General features: G+C 33.2%; 1 protein-coding gene and 1 pseudogene across 1 annotated transcript; both read left to right on the top strand.

Moving 5' to 3' along the window:
• Positions 1-499: 499 nt before the first annotated feature.
• LOC128548389 (calcyphosin-like protein) lies at positions 500-3,297 on the top strand. The gene is made up of 2 exons (XM_053523027.1): positions 500-1,298; positions 2,490-3,297. The coding sequence occupies exons 1-2, from the start codon at positions 917-919 to the stop codon at positions 2,723-2,725; spliced, it is 618 nt and encodes a 205-aa protein (XP_053379002.1). The 5' UTR covers positions 500-916; the 3' UTR covers positions 2,726-3,297.
• Positions 3,298-8,874: 5,577 nt separating this feature from the next.
• LOC123562592 (calcyphosin-like protein) lies at positions 8,875-15,494 on the top strand (annotated as a pseudogene).
• Positions 15,495-21,538: the final 6,044 nt, after the last annotated feature.

Here is a 21,538-nt window from a genome sequence, read left to right as displayed (position 1 = left end):
AATTCCCCCCTCCCCCCATACCTTCCCCTTTACTAGGTAGAAAGTAGCTGAAAGTTTGTATGCGGGTAAGAAGCGTCTAAACGTTTTTGCTACTATTTTCTATTTCCAAATTTACCAAAACGTCTACGGTAAACATATTTGCTTTTTAGTTATTCAAAAGGTTTCAGAGGAAATATGGGTAGGTGAATTAGTAGCAAACTACCCCCACAGCTCCATTTTTGAGAATACTCCTACCCCAGTAAAAACAATTTGCCACATGCATATAATATCTCAAATTTTCAGTAGTTTAAAGATACATCATACAAAGCTTAATTTTAATATATATGCATTATTTACTTACATTACAAGGCCACGAAATATTATCTTTTTCAACCAATATAAAACTAATTAAATCTGTAAGATAAGCGATGTAACAGTGAAAGATACTTTTTTGTTATTGTTGTTTTACCTGCTGAAGCAAAGATGAATTTTCATCGAAGCGGATAGTGAAGAATTCGGTTGTGTTGGATGCTGTTTGTTATCGATTAGCTTATCTTTGTTAGCTTCAAGATAATTTCTCGTCAAAACTTTTAAAAGGTTAGAAAGGCTAATGCGTTTGGCTTGTTTTGAATGGATATTTTACAGAAGAACACATACACAGAATAAGTTTTAACACTTAGAAGAAATGGACCATATGTCAACAAATTGTTTACAATATCTATGTTTTTGCTTACTATTTTGAAGACTTTCAGTCTTATAAAAGTTATACAAGCAATCAATATGATTTGAAGGAAAATATATGAAACTGGAATATATTCTTTAGCAGATACACCTGTTTTTATTAGAATTAAATATTTTGAAATATCAAAATTTATTCTTACTTAGTATAATGTGTATAAAGGGATAGTTGTTTTCATTTGGTGCTGGTAAAATTACAATGTATAAGCAATCTCAAGTGGAAAATAAGAGAGTTTTGGAATTACTGGAACAATTAAGAAATCAATGTTTACTGAATGGTGTTGGAGGACTTAAATCTCTTGCTGTTGTTTTTCGAAGAATAGATACTGACTTTTCCAAGCGTCTATGTTACCAGGAGCTGGACGAAGGAATGAAAACTTATGGTCTAGAAGTTGATCAAAATGACCTAAAGATGTTGTTCGACGCTTTTGATAGGGACAGAAATAAACAAATAGACTTTCTTGAATTTGTTGCAAAACTACAGCCTCCATTGTCAAAGCGAAGAATTGAAGTGATTAATCAAGCATTTGACGCGTTAGATGCGAACAAAGACGGGGTTTTGAAATTGGAAGATTTAAGAGGTAAGTTGCAAGATACATTCCCCGTAATGATAAATCAAAGACATAGTGGCATAATTAAAAGATATGAAAAGCGATAAATATGAGATACAATCAGTAATGTTGTTCTTTCGGCTTTAATACGTTTATATACAACTGTGTTTCAAATATATTATTATGATAAAAAAAAAAAAGATTTGTCTCAATTATTGTTTATTCCAAAATTCATGTAGTGTTAAAATAACAATTTATCAGAATATTTCTACACCACCACAACAAACTTTCCCTCTGCAAACTTGCGTTTTTATGACATAGCAGGTAAACACGAGCCTTCTCTGTTAAATAGGAACTTTGATAACTTTTATAACGTATTGTGTGACTGCTATACTTTTTAAGTTGTCAAGAAAAGAGGCCAATGTTAGATGTTTTCTGATGGTTTAATGTGATTTTACATAAAAAAGATTGTTAACCAAGCTTGAGATCATTTTGGGCACTTGTCGAAACAAATTTTTAAACATAGGACAAATAGTGTAGTATAGGAAACAATAATAAATCAATGATGAATGTGCAAAGATTTTTACAGCTTAATTTGATTTTATCATGGTGGATTTTTGTTCCAACTAACAAGATGGCCACTCCCATTTTTTTATACCGTACGAAAATGTCTCTATTCAGGTGACATGTTGCCTATATTTTCCTTATTACTTGAAGGGTTTTCATAAGATAAAGAGCGTCGAAGACAATAAATTGAGCAAACTGTGTTTTCCACCACAATCGATTCTCAATATTTTTCTCAAACACTAAGTGGAAACGTTATCTACACATTTAGTCCATGAAAAGAAGTTGGGCGAAGTATTTGACTGAAGTACTGAGAATGGATGGCAGAAGTTTTACGCGGAGGAAAGCACTTTCATTCCGCTGCCTCCGACGCACGTTATTTCAATAAATTGTATTAGTTACGATACGGCGCCGTCCAAGCGTCAAGTACCTGTCAAATAGAAACCTGTATATAATTGGTATTTAAATATTAAAATGATTCTTTTCTTACGAAACAGGAGAGCTTTGTTATCGAGAAATAAATAAAAGTGTTAATAGGTTTCGCAGAGTTGTTGGAACAATTAGTTTCTAAGCAATGAACTTGTCGTTTTTTTACTAAATTACTATACACACTGCAGACTTTGAGGAACTAACAGTTAATACATTTACTCATTTTAGTTGTTTATTCATCCAACGCAAGGCAACATCCAAAGTTTATTTCTGGGGAATGGACAGAAGAACAGGTGCTACAATATTTCTTGGACAGTATCGATACACCTGGTAATCCAGATGGGACGGTAACACGTGAGGAATTCATGAACTACTACGCAGGGGTCAGTTCAACAGTAGATGATGATAGTTATTTTGATCTTATGATGAGGGCATGTTATGGTCTGCCAAATAGACGAACATAGCGTTTTAGAATGTCGATGCAATTTTACACCGATAAAAAAACTTGTGTGTCTAGCAGGAGCTGAAAAACAAAAGCTTTATACGATTTTTCTATGAAATAAGTAAGTGTTTTTGAACAAAAATAGCATGCATTGTCCTCAGTGTATAGAGCATTTGCACAGTTTTCATTAATTAATTTTTTATTGTAAATAAATTCAACGAAATAAATAAAATTGTTTGAGGAGAATAAAATACATATTTAAGTGATATATTTCATCATATAGCTTGTCAACTGTTACTGTAACAATGCTTATGAGTAAAGCGGTTTGAATTTTATTTAAGAACTCACCTTAACCCGCTTTAGTGCCACCTGTATTAAGCAGACATATTATGTTGCACCCTTGGCTAACTGCTTAATACAGAAAACACTATAGAACCAATTTGTACATAGCTTAATATTATCACTTTATACTTCTCATAATCGTGCACTGCAATCTTGTGATTTTTGTTTAACTGTGATGAATATGAGACGAGCAAATATAATAAATTGCACGATTTTATGAAACCCCGTCTAACGGTAACTACACGCAGTTTTAAAGATAATAGTAATAGAAAGATTAAGTGGAATGCAATACAAGCATTATAAAACATTTGGTGTCACCTAAAACAGTGTTTAATTCAATTTCAGTTTGTCACACAAAAGTAGACAGGTGGCATTCAAGAGTCAAGGCGTTTTTATGAATGCGTTAAATTGATTAACAACCTAGACTATGTGTTTTCACTGGATGTTTAGCAATTAAGTCTGTGACTTTGACTAATTTTAAAATAATAAAAAAAAAACAGAAATAGAAAATAAACATTTAATACATTCCGAAACCTCTCAAACACACACAAGCTGAAAAACAAAAGCTTTATACAGAAAGTTAACGAAGACTGATACCAAGCCTTTTATCAAATAAACAAGAGAAGAATTATTTTTAATTAAGTGCACAGCAACAAACTAAACATGAAGTATTCACTTGTTTTTTGAATAAGTAAAGATCCTTTTTCTAACTTCGTAATTACTTGCGCGTTTAGTACAATATTTATAAATAAACTGCAAAAACAGTTTCATTAATATTTTAAGTGAGTTATGTTTTATGTTCAATTATCTAACTTCAATGAGAACACTTCATACCAGCTGGAAAATGTAGAAATAAATGAAATAAAATAAACCAGAATGTTTATGATACCTTTTCTTTCTCAATAAACACGAGATACATTAATGTTACAAAAGCCATAAAATGTTTCCTTTGAAAAAAAAAACAAAGGTAATGGAATGTAAATTGTTAAGTACACTTTGCTGAAATGTCAAATAAATTTACCTTTTGTTGACCTCACAGCTGTAAATTGGTATTTGATAGAAATAATGACTTCGCTGGATATTTTCAATGTAACACAATTTCAAACAATCTATAGACAAACAGGTGGAAAACAAAAGAGTTTTATAACACCGTGTCCAATCGTTACTTTGAAAAACCGGATCAGTAACGTAAAATCTCGGCTCAAATGAAGCGGTTTTGGTAAGAAAATTGTCTTTTCCAGTTATTTAGAAGTTATTGTCAGAGACGGCATATTTATTACCTGAGGCCTGCAGGTATATTGGAATGCAACAAGTAGTATAACACATGGGGAATGGTTGATATCACGTGATTTTTTTGCCGATATGTGATTGGTTTATCGCATTTATGGAACGCCGTTTTCGCAATATAGCTGGCAAGCTATATGATATATTGAGAAATGTTTGTGATCTGAATTCCTCATTCATTATTTCATATAATTTATTCAAACTTTCAGTAATGATCAATATTGATACTTAGTTGTGCATAAGATATTTTTTAAGGCTCTTTAATTTTCTGGATTATGGTTCTGTGTTGTTCTGCTCTATATGTCAACGACGTCAATGTGAAGGCATGAATCACATTTGTGATAGCTCTAGTAAAGTGTTTCAAAGTCAAGGAATGTGACCAGTTGAGCTAAAAGCTATGTTATACATGAAAGGGAAATATAGTTATTTTGCTCAAAACAATGACTTTCAGAATTAAGAAATTTCAAAGAGCTATAAAAATAAATTTAGATTAGATTAAAAATGGATTATCTTCTGTTGCGATTGATTCTGTGTATTTCATACTTTTTTGAAAATACATATTTCATAGATCTACTTGTAAAACATGTAGAATGGAGTAATATTTCCTACATTAAAGCGTAATGGTATGATAAAAAAAACAAGCTCGCTATTCACCCATAAGTTACCTTTTAGACTGTGGTCACACAAACATCAAAAACAATTTCCGGTCTGTATAACTTCTGGCCGCAGGAAATCTTTCGACTTGTAGTTTATTAGCATTGTATCGGGAAATATGCACGAGTTCTTCAGCGGAAATATTGCGCGACTTTAGAAGCGCAATATTCTTCCGCTGTAGAATGAGTGCATATTTCCCGATGCAAAGATAATAACCTTTTTATTACATACGCATCTACACGTATAATTATTATGTTAATATCATAAATATGTTCAATAGCCTGAATAGGATTGACAATACTGAACTAAATAGAAAAAATAGTGCAACAACACACACTGAATTACGTCACGCACCCGATATGAAATTCAGGCGTCAGTGTATGAAAAAATATTGACGTTTCCGGTACCTGTGTAACTTTACGGGGAATAGAAACGTATATGTAATAAAGCGCAATATGTGCTCTGGACATTATGGAATACTTTTTGCTATTTGTTTCCCTTTTCTCAAATACTTCGGGAAACCATGCCAAAATATCAGGTAAACAATGCCACGACTCAGAAAATGTGTTATTTCCAGTAGTTCTCTGATAAACATACAATAATATGAAAAGGGACTGTCTCAATCGGGAATCGATCTGACTTCAACTCACCATAACATTTGAAAAGAACTGTCTAATGACAGCACGGAAGGACACATTTCGACAGAAAATATCTCATTCGGTATATCGCATGTTACCGTAGAGGGATCGGTCCCGATTTTCGTCCCTTCGCGTACGATCGATTCTCTGTCAATTTAAAGTTAGATTTTGGTATAAAAAAAAACACTGCCCATATTTGTACTGATATGCAAGGCGTTGCGGTTCGGACAAGTTATGTGGACGCTTATTAGGCACAATGACAAAGCGTATTCTTCCAAAAAAAGCCAGTCAGACGCTCTGTGCACGTGCCTGAAGGACACATTTTTTTAATTTGATAGTGTATATCTCATTCGGTATATCGCATGTTACCGTAGAGGGATCGGTCCCGATTTTCTTACCAACTCCTTGTTGTCACTGATACATTCATGTAACACATTCGTGCTACAAAAGATGAATTTAATTACTCGGAAGGCCAATATAAGACGATTCCAGTAACGCAGGAGCCTCAGCGGCTGCAAAATGCAGTAACGCAGGAGGTTCGGATTTTTCTTCTGTGTTCGTTTTCATCAATTTCCAAAGGAAACGTACCTTTTTCACGTACTTTATCTTTTAGAAACAGCGATAAGTATAGACCCTTCATAACGTTCTAGTCTAAACAGCAATTTATTATTTTAATATAGTTATTCATTCTTCTGATGAAACCCCATGTATTACTATTGATAGAAGGGCAGGAATTTGGTCGCAATGCGGTCAAAATGTTTTTGACAGAAATAAAGCTATGCATGTACTAAATCCTGTTGTCTGTATTTTCTATATAAAGTGAAGAAAAAAATATGTACAGATAGCTTGCCCCATTTCAAATTATAAGCACGATGGCAGGAAAGCCATTTTCGAGAGATTTTTCCTAAGATCAAAATTAAAATGCTGTAACTTATACTTTTCACACTACAGTGTAATTTTATTCCTCATCTTAGCACATCTATTAATGCGTTTCTATTGAAACGTCAAAAACATTCGCAATGAACACGCGCGTATACCTTTAAGGATTCCTCAAGTACGAACTTACGTGACTATTCTTAGATGGTTCTCATCCTTGTGACTTACCTCCTTTAGACTACTATGTTAAATTTCCTTTTTCAGACTAAAAGTAAGGCAAAAGCTTTTGTGTCCTTGACAACATCACAGACTTCTCACTACAAACTTTATTCAAAAGTAAACACCGACCGTATCTAAACTGAAGAATTATGGAATTAGCAATTCTTTAGCAGAAATAATTGAATTTGTCTAAAAATACAAATTATCATACCACTGCTTTGCAAGTTATTCTCACAAAATTATGGCATGTAAACACTAGTTCCACGTCTTTTTGGAGGTGAGTTGAAAAAAAGAGTTAATGATACACCCTGCGCTATAATTACCAGAACTATAGGAGTTCTAAATGTAAGCAAAAAGAGAGGATGAGTCGTTGCATTGTTCTTTCATTATAATTGTGGTTTCATGTACTACCTATGCTATCAAACAAAATCAGCAAAATCAAACCTTAAGAGATATATGAGAAGGCACAAAGACATAATTCGCCTGTGTAACAGACGTAATTAATGATTCTACTGTACTGGCGAGCTGGTGTAAACCTTCATGGAACAGGGAACCCTATGTTATGTCCAGAATGTGGAACGCTTTTTTATTACAACTAGTGTAATTATATACAATGTACCTTAAGAATCAGTATTGATTTCAATTTCTTAGGTAAGTTGGAGCCGTCCTGATTGTTCTAACTTCATCTATTCAATTTTCATATACTTCAATTTAGTAGCAATATATGGTGACGTGACTCTTACCAGAGTGGAGCATTAAACCATCTTTTTGATCATGTAAATCTTTGTGTTGCCACTACTTGTCACTGTTTTGATAGATAAATAAAGTGAATAAAGGTATGTTTTCCTTGTAAATTGAAGATCTATTTCGTAAATAGCCCATTCATGTCTTTACAACATCACTCCATCATAAACACGCACAGGCGACTATGTGGTAATCATTTTCAAGGATTGATTATACATAAAGATGCTCGGCCGTTAAATATAGTTAACTACAATTCATTTCTGGAAAAAGAAGACACTCAAAAGTTCACATAGAGGGCGATAATATGGTAGGAAACTTGAGTGATGATAGTGTACGTTGCCAGGTGATATATAAGTAGTCTGGATTCCTGTTTCAGTGCAGAAAAATACATGTCTGTAAAATATTTACTTTCTCTACGTTTTTTTCATGCCGGGACTGTTTCCGAAAGTGATGTTGACGTTTTTTAAATCGTGGTTTGCTATTAAAACTGGAAAATATATGTTCGTCGAAATATATAACTGTTTTTCTCACAAAGAAATCTCTGCTGGTGGTGTACATGAAATTTTTCAAACATTATCCAGGCACACGTCCTTTAAAAACGAAGTACATGTTGCCATTTATACGACCAGAAGCATTCAGTATTGGAAACTGTTTGATTTGTGTTTAAATAGAGGTGGAAACTCCACAGGTGGCTCAGCACGACAAAAGTGAAAATGTTGCAGACTCGGTTTGATTGAGCCTGTTCATGGACGGTAGTGGAAATGCATGCTACCTTTCACGCCCTCTAGCCCCGGGTTGAACAGAACTCAACTTTTACACATGCTACCGAAACCAATTTAGAGGCATCTGCAGATGTGTCCATACGGCGTTGCACATGGAACCTTCAATGATACACTAGTGTGTAATTCCATGAAAAGCGGTGTATGGTCCCCAGTTAGAATAATGGGTTTACCTTAAAAGAGAAAACAAATGGGCAGAACTAAACAAACTGGAATTTAGAAATGGGATCTTGGGTCATGGAGCCTACATATCATAAACTGCCGGAAGGTAAAATTAAAAAGCAGGCATTATATCCAAGGGGTGATTATTCATACCAAAAGCTATGAAAGCGGGAGTAATGCAACCTGACCCAAGCCGAAATGTTCAAGCTGAAAAAGTAAACAAGTAAAACACGTTACTGCTTGGAACATGAAATTCCTTTAATGCTGAAGTCGAGTCATTCACAGAGAAAATTTTGTTTCACAGTGTCTTATTAGAAATTACAGGCTATTGTTGAATGCATGTCGAAACCTTTGAAGTACCAAGGTAGTACTGTAATATTGTAAAACTAAGCTTTTAAACAAGGACAGACACCCAGCTTATATATTGGATAAACAAGCGAGGCGCATAGCAACTGACTAAAACTATTGCATTGACTTGTCTTGGAATAAGTAAAGATCCGCGATTACTTCGTGAATATTCAGATGATCGCTCCGTTCATTAATTATACATAAACTGAATTACAATCTAAAGGATTATGTACTATATTCAAGTATTTTGCTTCGATGTGAAGAGGCAATAAAATACCTATTTTGGAACTCTTCACACTTCACTTCTGCTGGTAAATGAGGAACATAAACATATTCAATATGTTTGGGATATTGTTTATTTGCTTCTGTATATAAGAGACGTTCAGACTTAGAAGTTACAACACCTTTAAAATGTTCTACTTTGAAATCGTAAAATGGATGGAACGTTTAACTTTTATGTCTTAGATTTGATACGCAAGTTAACCTTATGTGGACTTTAACAGCTGTGAAGACCTAGGATTCGTGCTTGATACAAAACTGTTGTTTTTTTGTTTATTGTTTTTTTCGTGTAACACAACTGCAAACAATGTATAAACAAGCACAGGTGGAGAACAAAAAAATTCTGGAACTTTTAGAGCAATTAAGAAATCAATGTTTACTTAAAGGTGTAGGTGGACTCAAATCTCTTGCTGTAGCTTTTCGGAGAATGGACACTGACTTTTCAAAGCGTCTGTGTTACCAGGAACTTGATGAAGGGATGAAAACGTATGGCATTGAAGTGGATAAAGATGACTTGAGGTTGTTGTTTGACGCTTTTGATAGGGATAGAAATAAACAAATAGATTTTCTTGAATTGCTTGCTAAACTGCGGCCGCCAATGTCAAAACAACGCATTGAAGTTATAAATCAAGCATTTGACGCGCTAGACGCAATCAAAGACGGAGTTTTGAAATTGGAAGATTTAAGAGGTAAGTTACAAAAAACCCTCGTAATGAGGGTATACTGGTATAATAAAAAAAATGCATAAAAAAATTATAGTGTTGTGCTTTCCGCATTAAGACATTTAATATATACAACAAAGAATTATTTAAATTCATAATTAGAGAGAATTTATACAAACAAATCACTACCACAATTCACTATTTCACAGTATAAGGCAAACTATGGCAAATCATTGGGAGCAACAATAAACAGATTCCGTAGAAAATCTGTCTTACTTGTATAGGTTTGCAACTCAAAACACATTGATGCAGATGACTACATAAGAGACGTCGATATTCATAGGAATTGCTGGCAAAATAAAGCAAGCATCACCACCTTTTTTCCGCAAGTACATACTACACTTTACTTTGCCCACAAACTAAGGTGAGCCCTAGAAATACTCCCTTGATTTGATAATCAACAAAGCTATGACTTTTAACTGAGAATAAATTCGTATGTCTTACACTAGTCTGACATTATTCGAGTCATCTCGGCAAAAGTGATAACAACACTTTTGCTAATGTTTCTAAATATCAGTCAATCTAAATTAATTTATTTAAGTTCTGTAACCAGGCAATTATTTTGATTTTAAGTACTGATATCTGATAATATCCTTCAAACATTAGAAGCATTTTAATGCTAACATAAACGGCCTTATTTAATTCAGATACAACATCAGATTGCACAAAACTCATCACAGGTGATTACTGTCGTATTTGACTTTATGTGCTCTTTGGTCAGCTTAATGGGAGCATTTTGGCAAATGAAAAATTATGAACTTCACAGACAAAACAAAGTTTAATACGCTCAAGAATTTCAAAGATCTTAAATCCACGCGAAGTATTGGCGTGTTATAAATATTCACGTTATATCCATTTTGATTAATTTCCAAAACTGCTACCTTTTAACCAAAAACCCTCTTTTTTTTTTTTTTGGAATAAATGTAAGTTAATTCATCCACTTTATCATATAACACTTAAACGCTTTCACTAATCAAAAAATCAGGTTTAATTGTCCTTTATATTACAATCATTTGCTAGTACTCTTTAACTTAAAGTTATCAACGAATGAGAGATCATTCTAGCTAAAGCCTAACTCATCTCTGTATTATGAATTACACATAAATAGGTGATCATGTGGTTACCATTTTCATACTAGATTGTTCATACATAAAACAAAAGCGTAGACATGAAATACATAGAGAACTAGAATTTGTTTCTTGAAATAGTAGACAGCCTAAATTCACCCAGTCGTGAAGAGCAAACAAAATTAACACTTTACTTCAGGACACTAAAGCGGTAATATTGTGTGTATAAGCAGTTTTAATTTTAACCATCACAGATCAATCCCAGCTACTGCAAAATTGTGTTATTAACAGCAAAAACCCTTTACGACAGGAAACTAAAGCGATAATACTGTTTGTTGCCAGGTGGCATATACGTAGTTTTCACCAATAAAAATCAATTCCTGCTACTGCATAATTATCCTATGTAACTAAAGTGTATAATTTCTCTTTGTAATCAGTTGACAAAGGGGAATACTTATAATTGCTATAGTATCTTTACTTTATCTTTTTGTTATCTCAGTATTCAAAGCAGATCGCGATCGATATTTGCAAAGATCAGAGTAAATGCTTTCTGTGTAGTTTTAAAATGTTTCCTGCAATTCCGGATATGCGGACACTTAACAAATATTCTAACCCAACAGTTGATAAACTGCGAATATCTTTACAACGAGTAAAAATTATAACTTTGAAATTTGAATACGTATCAAATATTGCGTCGTTACTGGTCAAAACGTTTTAATAATCAAATCTCGGAATCGTGAAAATTTAATCATCTTATGATCTCCTTCTTATTTTTTGGAGAGAAAAAAAAACACAAGTTGGTACTAATTATCGCATTTTTAAACAGCGAATTTTATGGAAAGAAAACAAAATCATCAAAAAATAGAAAACACATCATTTTTCTACCAAACCAAGAATATGACTTATTATATTTTTTCATGGTGTTTTAGCACATTTGTAGTGGAAATGCTACTTCTAGTATGCCCGTCCTGAGTCGCAAGAAAAACGGCGTGACAGTGAACTGTAATTTCAAATGACTTTTTGTGTCTGCAATAAAACAAATATACAAATGTTTTATCGGACGACTGAGATCGGGCAGCCATTCTTAAACGTTCACAAAATGTACAAGATTTACTTATTTTTATGGGTCGAGGTACCGCGATTTATCAGTTGTAGACTTCTGTCTGCCTGCTTACAAGCTTTAAATGGCATATACAGCACACAATATAATAGTTTATTACTTTAGCTGAGAATTATTATACTCGTAATAAGGCTCATCGCTGCTTTCTTTCTTTACACAGGTCCTTTATAAGACCCACAAATTAAGCCTTTTTTCAAATAGAAAGTGTTTCATATATGTATAGGCTCATGCCGTACACGGTGAATTATGATGGATCTTTTGCTCTCGTCATGTGTAAATCCAAATATCAACGGAAGAAACTATTCATTTTTTAGCCGATTAAGTAGTTTGTTCATGTTTTAATAGGGACCCATAATCATCTATTTATTTTATGGTGTTTGCAGCTGGCCGTTCTACTGAGGGCGTATGAAGCATGGCTATTTCATTGCCCTTGAGTAAGTATGTATGATAAATGCATTTCAGTTGTCTATTCCACCAACGCATGAAAACATCCAAAGTTTATTTCCGGTGAGTGGACGGAAGAGCAAGTGCTTCGGAACTTCTTAGACAGTATCGATACACCTGGTAACCCGGATGGAAAGGTGACACGTGAAGAGTTTATGAACTACTACGCAGGGGTCAGTTCAACCGTTGATGATGACAATTATTTCGATCTGATGATGAGGGCATGTTATGGTCTACCAAACAAAGGATCATAGTATTGTATGTCATATTGTTTTCGTAAATAAGGGATGATAAACAGTTCTGTAAACGAAACATGGTTTGAGATCTTCTGGCCCCGTGTTCACAAAACGTTTCCAGTCTCAGCTGAGTTTGATAATGAAACTTTATTTGTCATTTATATCTAAATAGCATGTTTAAAACTAAATTATAAGTTAATTACTATTTTCGAGTGGCTATTCAGTATTGATGGTCAGTCTAAGTTAGAATTTAACCTTGACGTTTTAGTAAAATTGATATTAAAATTTCAAATTCAAACTCAGCTGAGGCCGAAAAATGTTTTGTGAACACTTACCTTAACACATGTATGTGTAATTGTCGTTTTTTTAGAATTTTATATCTTTTTATGTAGACTGCGTTTTCTTTTATGTAAACCAGTAGTAAGGGTATGTTGCGGGATAAAGAGTTCAATATTTAATCTCACTTTATTTCCGATAAGTGGGAAGAGTTGGGTGTGTAAAAAGTCCCTGAAACGTATTTATTCTCTGCATTGCTAAAAGTGTAAAGTATCAGTGTGTCATTTAGATGCATGTATTGTACTTAACTGTATAAAAAGAAAAAATATATATTAGTTATTTTACAAAATGGCGAATTTTATTTTATGCAGCCTGTGTGTGTTTTTATTCCGTTGTGAAACACCCAAAAAAGGGGGGAAAACGTAAGCACGGAGACGATATTATTCTAAAACATTCAAATGTTTGGTAGTTTTGTATGTAGAAAACTAAAAACTTCGATTTTGCCACAAAGGCAATATTTTGACCGCAAACTTCAAACAGGAGCTGTATTCAGGCATTTATAAAATGTTAACAATTCAGTCAAGTATCCAAATCATTCTTATGACCATTTTTGTCTCCGGTGATATAAGAACGATTTGAACACAGCTTTGGGTCAAATTTTGTCAACGTTTGTATTGTAAAATCGACTGTATAATTTCCAAACCGCGCTAAATTTCTTTTAGAACATCGACCGTATATTTAACGGACGTGCATGATCTAAAGAAAACGGTTAATTGTAATAGCAAACTAAATAGCTTGCAAACATTGACGTATGCACATGTTTCACAATATGTGTCAGAGAAAAGTTCTTATTTTCTGCTATTTTTAAATCCACTTTTTTCCACTTTTATTGTTATTCCATGTTCAAATTCTGTGTACCACTTTACTTCTTTAAATTATTTATAACTCTCAAGATTGTATGTATGCTTTCATTATGCACAGTGCTAAGAGTCAGTTTAAAGGAGTATTTTGTACAAATGTTATTATGTTTGCTTATTATACTATTGTTGTAAGAAATACACCAGGCAATGGTCATTTAGGATAACCTGTCTATTAATCATGGATGAACAAATTATCTTATATTCTGATACCTAACTTTATTTACAAGTTGTAAATAACTAGCGTATAAGTGATTCTCCCATATCGAATAAATAATGGATATTACACGGGTGTCTTTTCATACTGAATTTATGAAACGAGTTGAATAAAATAATAAAATTCGAGATTCGAGGTTTATCAGTTTTATTCAACGAGTTCAATAAATTCAGTGTGGAAAGTCACAAATGTAATATTCTTTTTTGTTAGCTTTTCCTGACGAAACATCAAACATTCTTCTCTCTTTTACTATTAGAAACAAGTCAACTTGGCCGACGTCTCCTATACTTTAAACGACGTCGACGTCAAAGCTTTATTTATATGAAAGCAATGATTTAGTTCAAGATACTTTCTTTCATATATAGCTGTCACGATGTATTTAACAGAATAGGTTACACAGTATACCCCCAGTAGGTTACACAGTGTACCCCCAGTAGGTTACACAGTGTACCCCCTGTAGGTTACACAGTGTACCCCCAGTAGGTTACACAGTGTACCCCCAGTAGGTTACACAGTGTACCCCCAGTAGGTTACACAGTGTACCCCCAGTAGGTTACACAGTATACCCCCAGTAGACAACGTAAGAGATCGTCAGAAAATTCTGAATGTCGTTATCTTGTTCCATACAAGTGCAACACATTCAATGATAGAAGTTTCTGTACTATTGGTCCAAAACTGTGGAATGAACTGCCGTTAAAACTACGACAAAGTAAATCACTTGACACGTTCAAAAAAAGGTTTTACATCTCAACATTTATCTTTTCAAGGCTTGTTTAACTGATATAGGCTCTATGGGTAGGGTAGTGAGTAGTATTTTGTTTTCAAATAATATGTGATGGCACCATTAACCAGGTGGTTTGAACCTCTATATGCAGCCCGTCTGTGCGTACCATGTAATGCTTTAAGCGCTGGTATTCGCAATAGGGGTAAAATAACCTCGGGGTGGGGGGTTGCAGTCATGACATTTTGTTTAAATAAGGCTGTTATGATTGTTATTATTATTTTATTATTATTATTATTATTATCATCATTATCGTTCTTATTACTGTTATCATTATTATTATGTGCAACGCCATTGAATATGTCATTGCATAGAAATAGGCATTTTAATCAAATTATTCAGTTTCAGTTTCAATTATTACACAAGTGTATTATCATTTTCATGTTATGGTATACATTGGCTCTTATGTTGAAAAGTTTTCCTAAATAATTAGTAATATGAAAATATAAAATGTTGATAAAAGTCACATTGTGTATAAATGTAATAATGTGAAAATGAACTTATTTTGTTTGATCAATTTATGTGCCATAGAATAAAACCCTGTTTGATAGTAAATTATGTCACAAGACAAGAGACAATCGACACAAGGAAGTTTCTTAAATGTATTTTATTTTCTTTCTCTTCATTTCCACTTTTATTTTTCATATAGAAATATTTCGTTTTTGTTTCTTAAATAAACTCACAAATTTAATTGTTTCAAGTTCAAATGACATTGTACCCCACCAGGCTCCAATAGGTCGACTTCAATTTCATTTTCACCCAGGACGGTGCCCTTTGGATATGATCGAACAACAAAACCTTTCTGATGAAGGACTTTGCCGTATACATGTATTTTTCATGGTCACCGAGACTGTTGGAAAGAATATCCCAGTATGTCTCTTCCGGCATAAAAGTTAAAATAAAGAGCATACTAGTATGGTAAATACAATAGCACATAAACACATCAAGGAACAGGATACTTCCCTGCTGTACTTCATATCACATAAACACATCAAGGAACAGGACACTTCCCTGCTGTACTTCATATCATCTGTATGTTCACGGCTAAGAGCAAAAGCAACTTCCTTTGGTAGACCTAACCATTTGTAGGTTGGGACTTATGATATCGTGGTAAGAGGTTGATTCCTGGGTACAGTCTGCCATCTGTAAGTTACCATTAAGTTTCGTGCTAAGTTTTTTCTAGGATATGAATGGAGTTTTCTTAACCGCCTTTAATTATACAACATATGGGCGAGTCTATAGCATGTAAAAGACTTGAGAAGCTGAAGGCAGCAACTGAAAATTACTATAACCGTAGTGCGCACAGGATTAATATATTTCTTGTACGGTGAAAAGTCATGATTACATAAACAAGCAATAAACAAAGTTTTAGAAAGTACACCTCAATTATACATTTTCATATTTTAATCATTCGTTGACGCTCAGTTATAAAAGTAGCACAGTTTTGTCATTACAAATTGTTATATCAACTTCAGTGGCACCCATCCCACCATATCTACAAGAACTGTTCACTTTTGTTATTACTACCTATATATATTTTTTTTTGACATGATTCTTCAGACTCCCGTCAGTTGTTACCGGCAAAGATTGGAAAATAAAGTAAACAATGGGAATAATTCACATATTATTCCAAACAGAGTTTTAAATAGTTATACATATGCTCTGCATTTCACTGTTACTACTACTTTTCACAATGGGTGTTCAAGTTACAGTTGCTACAGTTGTTTAAAAGGTATTTTCCGAACAAATTATAAAACAATACAAACAAAACTTATTCAAGACACATTATACTTATTTCATTCATTATGTCCATGCATTGCAGACTATCATTAAATCATTTTAATCACATTCCATTTAGCGTTCTTAAGTCATTGTACATAAATGTGTGTCAGGCGGAAAGACAGACTAACGGACAATCTAAATGACTGACTGTCTGATTTATATATTAACTAAATTCCGCACTGGGGATAAAATATAACACGAAAAGAGATTATTTTGGAACTCTTTAACATTAGAAAAAGTGTATAGATAACATTTTCCTCTTCAGAGTGTTATACATTTCATCCTTGCCAACTTTTACTTGAGCGATTGAAGAAAGTAATGGAACCTTTCTAAATGCTACAAGTTAAACATGTAACTGATGAAATGATGTCAGTCTGGAATGTTTCTTCCTCAAAGATGTTAAAATTCAAGTTCATTAGAGTTGAGCTAAATTTATCCTTTGGAAATCTTGATAAAGTTATTTACAATTCAAGTCACTGAGCTCGAGTAAAATGTTGAATCATAAGATAAATGTCGAAGCTGCCGAGATAATGTTGATCGCTCGAGAGATAATGATGTTGATCGCTCAAGATAATATGTTGATCGCTCGAGATAATATGTTGATCGCTCAAGATAATATCTTGAACGCTGGAGATAAGGTGTTGATCGCTCAAGATAAGATGATGATCGCTCGAGATAAGATGTTGATCGCTCGAGATAATATGTTGATCGCTCGAGATAAGATGTTGTGCGCACGAAATAAGATGTTGATCGCTCGAGATAAGATGTTGAGATAAGATGTCGTGCGCATGAGATTAGATGTTGATCGTTCAAGATAGGATGTCGTGCGCTTGAGATAATTTAATCTTAAAAAAAAACAATTGCATGTCCTAAACATACCACCGTATACTTGCAAACGGATAAGAAACAAATAAAATAAGTGTAATAAAGTATATGGCTGTTTTTGCTTGAAGTTTATATTGATTTCGACAAGCATTTGTCATATCAAGGACTTGAAAATTGACTGAAAGCATTAGGCTTCGGGTTTTTTCTGTATTTTCTTTGTAGGCTGCCTCTTCGACGACCTCGGCATTATCTTTTATATTTTTTTTGGTATTAAATTTCAAATTTTGAAATAGATAAAATCTTGAGATATGACGTCTTTTTTCGAGCAAATAAAATATGCTTGCAACAAGTCGATAAATAGTTTTCATTAAAAATCAATATCTTTTTTGATTTACCAACAAGTTAAAGAAAGCTCGTTTAATATTGAGTCAATTCAGTGTTGTTATAAAAGAATTCCGCTTCAGTCTTAGCTAGATGGCGTTAGGGTGTTGAACGTTTCAGATGGCGTTAGGGTGTTGAACGTTTCACTACCTCTCATGAACAGACTCAGTCACTTCGAGTCTGCTAATTTTACATAGCTGTTGATATCACTATAATAATGACAACAACACTATAAGCAAGAAACCAAAGAAGTTGCATTGTTCTTTGGTAGGTGGTATATAAGTAGTTTGGATTCTACCCAACACAAATCATTTTCCTTTCTGGAATATTTACCCTCTTGATTAAGTGTACAATTTCTCTTTGTAACGACTATTCACAGGGGAGTACTTCTAATTGTTTTCTATAAATCTTTTCTGGAAATGCGGAAGTAATACCAATATTACTAGTTAGAAGTGTCAATCAATGCTCTCTTAAGGTAATTCTGCACGTTTGATGTGAATGCAGATACTAAAATATACAGTTATAGCCACAGGTCTTTCAATCTTGAACAGTTGTGTAATAAACGGGACGCCGATAAGCTTTTACGAACAAGTACCTAGTATATATTATTGTATTCTGTATTATAGTCTTACCAAGGCGTTGCCCCGTTGTGTTCCTGTGTCTTCGTTTAATGTCTGTTTTCTTTGGTATAATTGTGTATATATCAATTATTTAATGTAATGCATTCACCAGTACATACACACTTCAGTGTGAGGCCTCGCCGTTCTTTGAACTGGATTGCTCACATTGGAAATATGTCCTTTCGTTTTGATGTAAGCATGTTACCAAAGCCTACTCACCAAATGGTAACATCAATCCAGTAAAGTTTTATCTTAGCGCAGTTACACAGGCATCACTGTAAAGGGGGTAATTAAGCATTCAGAACGTTGAAATAAAGATTTTTCCCTCAGTGCAATTAACTTGTAAATTTTACCTATAATTTCAGCATATAATAGAAAATAAAAAAAAATACATTATCTATTAGTATAATACATATCTCTCATTTTCAACTGTTAATCTATCCAACACAAGGCAACATCCGAAGTACATTTCCGATGACTGGACAGAAAAACAGGTGCTTTGGAAAACCTTGGACGTCATCGATACGCCAAAATATCCGGATAGGGAAGTGACACGTGAATAATTCATGAGTTGTTACGCTAGGGTTTAAATCATGCAACCAGGGAGCCAGGATATGCAGGAGTGCGTCCAACTGTGAATGATAACAGTAATTTTTATTTCATGATGCGGGTCTAGCAAATACAATACCGATCACAGGAGTATTTTATGAAAAGCTTTTACACTCAATACTGCTGGGGGAGCGATGGTTACAAAAATTAAAATGAAACTTCTTGAAGTTAATTTGCAACGATAAGAGAGCATTATAAGTAACAGAAAAATATGTTTCCTTTAAAGGTTGAAAAGTCATTTTGTGTCCAAAGCGGACGCGAAAAGGTTAACCGGGGCTCATACAGTTTTACAAGTACTTACAACACGAATAGATTTCTAAATATACACTAAGAGTACAAACAGCCTGCCAATAATTTCGATTAATTCTATAACCTTTAAAAACTGCGGTTCTCTGATTCTCTGGGCTTCGAAATATGTGAGTAATTCCTACATACAGATTTACGTATACCGGTATTATAACCTCTATGTCATCTGTGTTGATGTATAAAAATTGCTTTTAGCAAAATCTGTTGTTTTTTTTTTTATTGTTTTTTTAATCAATCATTGTACAAAAACAAGTGTATACAAACAAGTAAAATGGCACAAATAAACAAATATGTAGTTCATTCTCTGTTATTATATCATGATTCTGCATATTCATGAAATTTAAGTGTGAAAAGATTGTTTACTTTGGTGAGATATATAAACATATTATAGTATATTCAGATTTAAACAGATTAACAATATCATAGTTACGTTCTCGACAGTTGCTAAGAAAATAAGCTTTATAAATGCAGAATCCGACAAGAGACAGTATAGTATTAATATAATAATAGGTCGGATCTGAAATCTTATAGCCTATAAAAATAGTTTTTAAATGTCGATTATTATTGCATATGCCGCAAGATTTAAGTACATTATGGACATCCGCCCATATGTTATCTGTTCTCGGACATTCTACAAAAACATGTTCATAAGTTTCCACTTGGTTACAAACTAAACAGTTAGGTGATTTTAACATTTTCAACCTGTATCGTATTTCATTGCATGGAAATAATCTGTTTATTAATTTATACTTGAAATCTTTTATTCTATTATCTTGTAAAGAGTGTATGAATTCATAGGTGTTCCACTGGATATCGTATTCAAGATGTTGTTTCCAATAATCATGTATATATTGTACATCGTTTGGAAACTAGATGGTTATACTACACAGTATATTGTTTTGTTGTCACTACTCTTAAGATAGTCATTTCCAATTTTAATTTTCAGCTCAGTTTTTACGTATGTTGAACACGAAACTTCAGACCGTAAACTTCTTTTCCACTTTTTTGGAATAGCGTTTACCAATGTGTTAAATTCTGCAATCCAATTTTTTTTAAATAATTTCTGTCTTATAAAATTAGCCTCTATTTCGCCATTATCAGTGATAATATCATTAACAAAAATTAATTTTGATCTAATCCATGTTGGAAATATTAAGCATTTTTCATTATGTTTAATAAATCTATTACCCCACAGTATTTCCTTTCTAATATCGTAAAAGGTATTACAATGATACCGTTCTTTGTTTTTCAAATTAATCCAGATGTCTAGAAGATTTTGATAGAACTTTGGTAGATTTGTTATATTATTACTTTTTGAACTATCAATATTCATAAAGAATACGAGAAAATTATATCCGAACTTTGATAAGAAATAGTTTGGTAATATTTTCCAATTAGCTTGTTTTTCATCTAGAAGGGAGTTTATCCATTTAATTTTAATTGCGCTAATGTAAGACTCAATATCAATCATTTCAATTCCCCCGTTAAGTTTCTTTCCAATCAGTGTAGTTCTTTTTATTTTTTTCTCGTTTACCATTCCAGAGAAAATCAAATATCAACTTGTTAATCTCTATAATTACACATTTTGGACTCTAGTGCATGAAAAGCGTATGTGAACTTTGGTATGATTAGTGTTTTGATTATTTGAACCCTGCCAAAAATAGAAATTTTTCTTTTTTTTTTCTACTTACCAATTATGGTTTTGCATTTGACAATTTTTTCTTCCCAATTTAATTCAGAACATTTAGATGCATTATGACCAAAATAAATGCCTAAAACTTTGATTGTTTTTTCAGGCCAATTTATCCAGCCAATTTGTTGTTTGCTGAATTTTGATTTACCGACCCACATTCCTTCAGTTTTGTTTTTATTTAATTTTAATCCTGACAATTTGCCAAACTTTAAAATCTGTTTTGAACCTGACAATTCGATCGCATTTCTTAAATTGTTCTCACTTCAACATATTCCTCTAAATATAATATTCAATTTCCACTCTTCAAAAAAAAATTCGATTCGGTTAAATAAATACCTCATGAGAAATTACCTTATTTGATATTCCAGGTAATGTGTCACGGAATAGAACCATTAGAAATGAATCACGTATTTTTTTTATAATTTTCGTTTAGTTATGGAACACAAGGGCGTGATAAATGTGTTGAGGCTGAACGCCTCCATGCATACTACAAAATCAACAGTCTATTTCATAC

Source organism: Mercenaria mercenaria, chromosome 2 (genome assembly GCF_021730395.1).
Source record: "Mercenaria mercenaria strain notata chromosome 2, MADL_Memer_1, whole genome shotgun sequence".
In the NCBI taxonomy this organism is placed as follows: domain Eukaryota; kingdom Metazoa; phylum Mollusca; class Bivalvia; order Venerida; family Veneridae; genus Mercenaria; species Mercenaria mercenaria.
The sequence above is the reverse complement of the archived record's forward strand: the minus strand, read 5'-3'. Positions and strand labels throughout refer to the sequence as shown.

What these genes read in the sequence shown, in the direction of transcription:
- LOC128548389 (XM_053523027.1), top strand. Translation starts at nt 917, where the DNA reads ATGTATAAGCAATCTCAAGTGGAAAATAAGAGAGTTTTGGAATTACTG. An exon ending in GAAATTGGAAGATTTAAGAG is followed by an intron (nt 1,299 to 2,489) that starts GTAAGTTGCAAG and finishes TACTCATTTTAG; the next exon opens with TTGTTTATTCATCCAACGCA.